Below are 7,761 nucleotides of genomic sequence, written 5' to 3'. Positions count from 1 at the left end.
TGTTGATTATAGTTCAGCCTTTAATACCATCCTCCCCTCCACCCTCATCAAAAAGCTCAGGAGCCTGGGGCTGAACGACGCCCTCTGCAGGTGGATCCTGGACTTTTTAACAGAGAGACCTCAGGTGGTGAAAGCTGGCCGGCACACCTCATCCCCCCTCACCCTCAACACAGGGGCCCCCCAGGGCTGTGTTCTGTCCCCTCTACTGTACTCCCTGTACACCCACGACTGTGAAGCCATCGCAGACTCAAACACCATCATAAAGTTTGCTGACGACACCGTAGTGGTAGGCCTAATCCAAAACAACGATGAGACGGCCTACCTGGAGGAGGTGAGGTGCCTGACAAACAATCTGCACCTCAACGCCAGCAAAAGAGATGCTGGTGGACTTCGGGAGGACACAGGAACGGGACTACACGCCTGTATCCATCAATGGGACCCCTGTGGAGAGGGTGGATAAAGGTTTAAGTACCTCGGTGTCCAGATCACCGATGATCTGACGTGGTCTACCCACCTGGACACCGTGGGAAAGAAAGCCAGACAGAGACTGTACCATCTCAGGAGGCTGAAGAAATTCAGAGCCTCCAAACCAGTCCTGCAGAGCTTCTATGCATGCACCATAGAGAGCATGCTGACTGGGAACATCACCGCTTGGTATGGGAACACCACCATTCAGGACCGTAAGGCTCTGCAGAGAGTGGTGCGTTCAGCTGAGCGTACCATAGGGGGGAAGCTCCCTGATCTAGCAGACATTTACACCAAGCGGTGCAAGGGCAAGACCAGCAGCATCCTGAAAGACCCCAGCCATCCTGGCTACGGACTATTCTCCCTGCTCCGCTCTGGAAACAGATACCGCTCACTGGCGGCAAAAACTGAGAGACTAAGGAAGAGTTTCTACCCCCAAGCTGTGAGGTATCTAAATGGCACTGATTAAAGCACTTTGAGCAACTTCACTTATTGATATATATATATATATATATATATATATATATATATATATATATATTTTATTTAAGTAACCCCCCCTCACCCCGCTCCTTAGACTTTGTGCAATAACCTCTGACATATTGAATGTATTTACTGTTTGTTATGCATATATTTAGCATGGAGCCGACTGTGAACATTTCACTGCAATGTATTGTGTATGTGACAAATAAAATCTGAATCTGAATCTCCTCATGCTGACTTCATGGACAAGCTGATTGGAAACTTCAAAAAACACTTTGACAGCTTCAGCCTGGGATCGCAGCTCCTCTTGCTCATTCAGAATCCATTCCTCATCACAGATGTCAGAGGATTTTCAAAGGAGGTGACACAGACCGTCATGTGGGCACATGCTGGATCTCTCCAGATGGAACTGATTGATCTGCAAGCAAATGTTGCACTAAGGGCGTGTTCACACAGGCAGTTATTTTTTCAGGTGCGAGTGGATGTTTTACATTATATTCCTATGATACATAGTGTTTTTGTCAAAACATCCCGGGTGCTTTTAAAAACTTCACTGCTCTGGGTGGTTTTCAAGTTGGGAAAAGTTCAACTCGCCAAGAGAAAAAGTGAGCATGTTGAACTATACGACATGACCAACAAGTTGTACCATAACATCTATCACAAGGAGAGTATCTGGAGGACGATCGCTGGGATTTTGGGACATACAAGTGTACGTATTCATTTTAATGTTTTTCTGCTCACCTAACAAGCTAACCAGTTAGCACAGCTGAGGGCTGTTGTTACGGACAACGCAAGCGTTAGTAGCTGCTTGCGAAAGTCTTGGTAGGGCTAAATCCTAGCCTGTTGTTTACTTTTATTCACTGTAGGGGAGGATTGCCGTGACAAATGGAAATACCTGAGAGGCAAGTACGGCAAAGAGAGAAAGGAAATGAAGGAGAGGAGTGGATCAGAGGGAGGCCATAAGCACCATTGGAAATATGTGAACATATCATCTTTCCTGGAGCCTTATGTACAGGAAAGGCTCACTGTTAGCAACTTCGACCAGCCAAGCCAGACAGCAGAGAGCATTTTGAATGCAATGTGTGAAAACAATGAGGTAAGACTAGATGAGATTGAACTAATGTGCCATGATGAAAAGGTCAATTCATAATTGTAGGCTAAATCAAATGAGTGAAGCTCATCAGCTGTATGACTATGTCCTGTGTTTAATCATGTGGATTGCGAAGGAATTTTTTTTTTTTTATGCTGTGTGTAATGTTGTGTTTTGTCCTGTGTTTCCTTTACCTGACAGACTACATTCGATGACAGTGATTAGTCAACCATGTCCTGGGCCTGGTTCTTCGAATGGCAGTTAATCTAGGCCCCAACCCTCTCAATCTCCACCCCCACAACCACCTCAACAACAACAGCAGCAAGAATTGGGGCCCATGAGAATTCAAAGAGGGAGGAAGAGGCAGGCCACTGCAACCATAACCCCATACCAGCATATTGTTTCTTCCATAGGCCCCGATGTCAACAAGCCTGAAACAGTACCTGGCGTCGTCTACAGCCAGAAGGACGATGGAAAAAGTGCCTTTGTAATAGTAATAAGCAGAGCCACTGGAGGGATAGGGGTGGGTATCGTTCAAAATATTTCGATACGGTGCTAATTTCGATACCTTGGTTTCGATACCGGTTCGATACGATACTTTTTTCGATACCTGATGTTTTAAAAATCAATTTCCACAACAAAAACAAATTAGGAATTATAGAATTTATTTTTCAGAACTGAGAGAGAGCGAGAGAGCGAGAGAGAGAGAGAGAGAGAGCACATGCATAAATACACACATACATAAATACACAGAGATCTAGGCATGGGGGCCTAGTCGAGGGCACTCAGTTATAATAAGGAATGAATAAATAACAATGCAATAATAATAACAAAGAGAAAAACTGATGCAAACAAATGTCCAAAGAGTCCAAATTGCATGACAACAGTCACTCAACAGTTTTTTTTTAGAAAGATCAGCATGTCTGCCTTGTCTGGCAACAGACAGGCCCGCTCCTGGCTGATTGTGTCGCCAGCTGTTGAAAAGGTGCGCTCTGATGGTGTCGCTGACGCCTGAACACAGAGGTACCTTGCAGCCAAGCTTGATAGTGCTGGTAGGGTGCCCCTCATGTCCCACCACCAGGTCACTGGATCAACAGTTGACAAAGTTGATGGCAAACCTCTGTAGTGGCGGATTTCTTCTTTCACCTTATCCCTTTGGCTCGCAATTGGGTAATTCCGCTCTCCCACCTCTATGTCCTCATCCATGAACAACTCCTCCAGCGCAGACAGCTTTGTCAGTTTCTATAAGCAGATAATAAAAAGAAGAAGGAGTAAGGTTGTGTATAGATCAAATTCATTGATTTGAGAAAAGTGTAAAGGTAAACCTATGGAATCTATGGCATCTGCTATGGGGTTTTGCAAGAATAGATTCACTTTTGCACTTGTGAGATATTTATTTTCTCAAATAAATTAATTTAAAAAAAGTCACATTTTGATGTTTGTCCCCATTGCTTTGAATATCCACCTAACATTTAGTTGCATATGTAAACTGGAAAATATTAAATGAGCAAGACAATATTTACCTCTGTTGCAGCTGAACTGGCTTCATCGCATGAGCTGTCCCCATCGTCCACCTGCTGGTGGGCCTGGGCAGTTTCACCTCTGTTCTGTTGATATTGGAAAAGCAGGTGTCATGTACACCGATTTCATTTACAGCGAGAGGCTAAATATAATGAGATTTAATGATACAGATAGTTTTAAACACCTGGTGTGAGGCTCGATCGATTAACTCCTCCTCCAGTCTGTACCACACAGCATCCTCTACCTTTCCCTTGAACCTAGGGTCCAGAGCCGTGCCCTCCTCCAAAAACTCCTGAATGCCCTCACCCTGTGAGAGAAGAACATAGATAGATAGATTGATATAGGGTAGATACTTCATTAATCCTGAGGGAAATTCAAGGGACATGTAACAGATGAGCTACTGCAACGGCTGCCACTGCTGCGGCGCACCACAGTATACGTAGAGGTTTCTGTATACCGAATGAAAATAATCAACAAATCAATAAAATAGTGATGCTTACTTGGTATCTTTTGGAAAGGTCATCCCAGACTTTTTCCTTTATGGCATTAGAGAAGAAAGAGTCGTCTGCTGTGACCCTGAAGTGATCTTGAAGTTTTTTTATGATTGGAATAATTTGACCTAGTGTGGCGTTGTTTCCGGAAGAGATGCAAACAGTTGACTGGTACATGATTTTCATCAATTTTACGAACTCCTCTGCTTTCCTGAAGTCGTCACCTGAAATTCTGTCAAGTCTGAAAAATATGCACATAGGTCTTACTAGCATGATTCAATTTTAGGGAAAAAAATGTTAAGCTGCAGCACTGATGGTGAAAATAAGCAAATTCCAAACCTCTCCTTCTCCATGGACTTCTTCAGGCGAGGGTCCATGCAGGCTGCCTGGATGGCAGGGAACATTTCCAGAAAACGCTCCATCATTAAATATAGGCTGTTCCATCTGGTCTTAACGTCCAGAATGACTGAGTGCTCTGGCAGGCCTAAAGATACAGAGAGGACACAAAGTGTGAAACCAATGGTCCATTTATGAATAATGATTTAATAATAAAATATTTTAACCATGACTATTTGAACCAAGTTTAGTGTGTATTACCGAGTATTTTCTGCTTCTCCTTCAAAACAGGTTTAGACAGGGTACACCTTTTCAACCACACCAACAAGGCTCTGACTCTTCCTGCCCACCTTGCAACTGAGGGTATGGTGTATATCTTTTGGGCGGCGATGTTAAGTGTGTGGGCAAAGCAGCCAATTTTTCTCACACTCATCCTTCTCACTGCCACATCCATGTTTGCAGCATTATCCACAGTGATGGCCACAACTTTCTCCTTTACCCCAAATTCTTCCAAAATGTCCCCTATCTCTTCTGCTATTGCTACCCCTGTCTGTGATACATACACTGCCTGCGTGTGCAGTATTTTCTCCTTCATGGCCCCCTCTATTATATAGTGGACAGAAACAGTGAGGTAGTGATCTTGCGCAACACTGGTCCATCCATCAGCAGTCACAGCCACATCCCTGACAGCCTCCAACTCCCTCTTCACATTCTCCTTCTCCACAGCATACCATGCAGGCACGAAAGTATTCGATACCATGTCTCTGGTGGGGGACTGATATTTAGGGTTCAGGGCTGCTATCATCTCCCTACAATTGATGACATTAGAACATAAAGCATTACCAGTGACATACTTTCTTATTTATACTGACAATAACAGTGACAACAACATTATCCAGCCTAAAGCGTATCGTTTAAGCCAACTAGGCTACAGCTTGCTCACCTCCACCATGGGGTATCCACTGTTGAAAAGGGCAGCAAACCTTTAACAATGAACTTGGTGACTACCCTATGGCACTCCTCTCGCTGATCCTTCGTCATTTTCCCCCTTTCTGCCAGCGTGAAGGGATTGACACTAGCAATACCTGGCAATGTCTTCCTTACCTCAGGTATGGTAAGAGGCGGGGCAGAGGCTAACGTAAAGGGAAAAGATGGACATGATGACTTCTACTGCTTTAAAGGGTTAGCGTGGCTATGCTCACAGTAGCCGCGTTTACATGGACATGGACACAAAAAATCATATATAGAATCATATATAAATCATATATACGCCTCAATTGGAATACAATTCTCTGATCTGAATAGAGTTCCATGCGGAATAAGTCCAGATCAACATAACGGTTGTGCGCGAGAGACATACGGACGTACGCTTACCACTTTTGTAAATGCCATATACCTACAGTACATTCGGATTACATCTTTTCAGATTAGAAATCTATTCGGATCAGAAGTGTCCATGTAAAATAAACGCTGACGTAATGTTAACCTAGAAAGCAGCTGTAGGATGTAGAATGTAGAATGTAGGCCCTGTCCACACTAACCCGGGTAAATATAAAAACGCACATTCGCAATGAAAACGATCTCCGTACACAGTGTGGACGGAGATCGTGTTAAGTGATAGTGTGGACTCCACACTATCATTTTGAAATCGTTTTCGGAATGTTTTGCATCCACGTTCCACACTGAAATTATTTTGATAAACAGTTATGGTGACGCGACTCCCGCCACGCCTCTCTGTTTACAGGCGCGCGATCAGCTGATAGTTGCAGTTGATAAGGAACGCACATTCGCAATGAAAACGATCTCCGTACACAGTGTGGACGGAGATCGTGATAAATGATAGTGTGGACTCCACACTATCATTTTCATATCGTTTTCGGAATGTTTTGCACCCACGTTCCACACTGAAATTATTTGGATAAACAGTTGTTATGGTGACGCGACTCCCGCCACGCCTCTCTGTTTACAGGCGCGCGGTCAGCTGACAGTTGCAGTTGATAAGGAACGCACATTCGCAATGAAAACGATCTCAGTACACAGTGTGGATGGAGATCGTGATAAATGATAGTGTGGACTCCACACTATCATTTTCATATCGTTTTCGGAATGTTTTGCGTTCCACACTGAAATTATTTTGATAAACAGCTGTTGTCATGTTGACGCAACTCCCGCCACGCCTCTCTGTTTACATGCGCGCGATCAGCTGATAGTTACAGTTGATCAGCCGGCTAATCATTTTCTCTCACAAGCAAAAATATGGCTCAAACCAAAAGTAATAAAGTAATCAACAGGTAATAAACCTTACCTGTAATGTTGTTGGCCAAACTCCCAGCTGAATCCCGGTCACTAGCCGATAGAGAATTCGATGTGGAAGAAGGAGGCGGTCTGGTGACTGAAGTCCCGTCGTCCTTCTTAGCTTTCTTAGCTTTACAGTCAAACACGGAGCAGCTGTCCGACCGGAGGTTAATCTTGTGCATTATTAAATGTTTCGCAAGATTTGATGTGTTGCCGTCTTTCGCCAGCACGACTTTTTGGCAAATAGAGCATCTGGCTCTATTGGTGTCCACCTGAGCGAAGTGGAGCCACACTTTGGACCTTTTAGGCATTATGACAACGTCAAGAGTGACGTTACAGCTGACAAAGTTTGATATAGTGACGGTCAAGTAGACAAACGTGTCTCGCGCTCCGAAAATGTGACAGCCAATCACCAGCGACTTAAGATTCGTAACCACTAATACCACATGATTATTGGCTCACAGACGTAGCATTTACCCAGAAACAGTTGAAAACGATATTACTATTGGCAGACAGGCTGGGATTAATTTCATTGAGTATCGAAATACGGCACCGGAAAACTATTAATGTTTTGATATTCGATAGGATCGGAGCATTTCGGTCGGTGCCATAACCGGATCGAAATTCGATACCCAGCCCTATGGAGGGAGGAGCCTCAATTACTATGTTTTTCCCATCCATTGCCCCTAGGCAGTTAGGGACATCCAGCTGTTGGAATCCAGTGGCTATCTTTCTCCACGCTGCTTTGTCTGGAATAGGCATGTAATCTGGCAGGAGGCAAACCCAAAGAGCTGTGCAGACCTGATGAACTATGCCTGCCACAGTGCTGGCACCCATCCTGAAGGTGAAAGCGATGGACCGGAATGAATCGCTAGTTGCCAGATACCTGCCCAAAGAGTGATATTTAGTTTAGTCTGAAACAATTGAGCAAGCATGCCTGTTGATCTTGATGGTGGCCGTTAGCAGTTAGATAGCAGTTTCTATTTCATTTGCAGGCCTGACAGTCAGGTAGGTAATGCTAGCAGTCCACATCCTGTCCAGCGAGGGGCGCTATACATATAAAATATGCCTACGTATGCT

General features: G+C 44.3%; 1 protein-coding gene across 2 annotated transcripts; it reads right to left on the bottom strand.

The window, feature by feature from the left end:
- Positions 1-2,562: 2,562 nt before the first annotated feature.
- On the bottom strand, positions 2,563-7,325 carry LOC115531663 (zinc finger BED domain-containing protein 1-like). 2 transcript variants are annotated; one of them, XM_030341046.1, is made up of 8 exons: positions 6,692-7,325; positions 5,330-5,519; positions 4,648-5,195; positions 4,390-4,534; positions 4,060-4,291; positions 3,744-3,866; positions 3,562-3,645; positions 2,563-3,280 (listed from the first exon to the last, which is right to left on the bottom strand). In XM_030341046.1, the coding sequence occupies exons 1-8, from the start codon at positions 6,990-6,992 to the stop codon at positions 2,930-2,932; spliced, it is 1,974 nt and encodes a 657-aa protein (XP_030196906.1). In that variant the 5' UTR covers positions 6,993-7,325; the 3' UTR covers positions 2,563-2,929. The 2 variants fall into 2 exon arrangements, with proteins under 2 accessions (XP_030196906.1, XP_030196907.1); XM_030341047.1 differs by lacking the exons at positions 4,648-5,195; positions 5,330-5,519.
- Positions 7,326-7,761: the final 436 nt, after the last annotated feature.

The sequence above is a fragment of the Gadus morhua genome, chromosome 18, assembly GCF_902167405.1.
Source record: "Gadus morhua chromosome 18, gadMor3.0, whole genome shotgun sequence".
Classification (NCBI taxonomy): domain Eukaryota; kingdom Metazoa; phylum Chordata; class Actinopteri; order Gadiformes; family Gadidae; genus Gadus; species Gadus morhua.
Note: the sequence above shows the minus strand (reverse complement) of the source record. Positions and strands in the feature narration are given on the sequence as shown.

Excerpts from the sequence above, each read along its gene's own strand:
- LOC115531663 (XM_030341046.1), bottom strand. The coding sequence starts at position 6,992 with ATGCCTAAAAGGTCCAAAGTGTGGCTCCACTTCGCTCAGGTGGACACC. Across the intron at positions 4,535-4,647 it reads GGAGAAGCAGAAAATACTCG|GCCTGCCAGAGCACTCAGTC; the intron begins GTAATACACACT and ends CTGTATCTTTAG. Across the intron at positions 3,646-3,743 it reads TCGATCGAGCCTCACACCAG|AACAGAGGTGAAACTGCCCA; the intron begins GTGTTTAAAACT and ends CAATATCAACAG.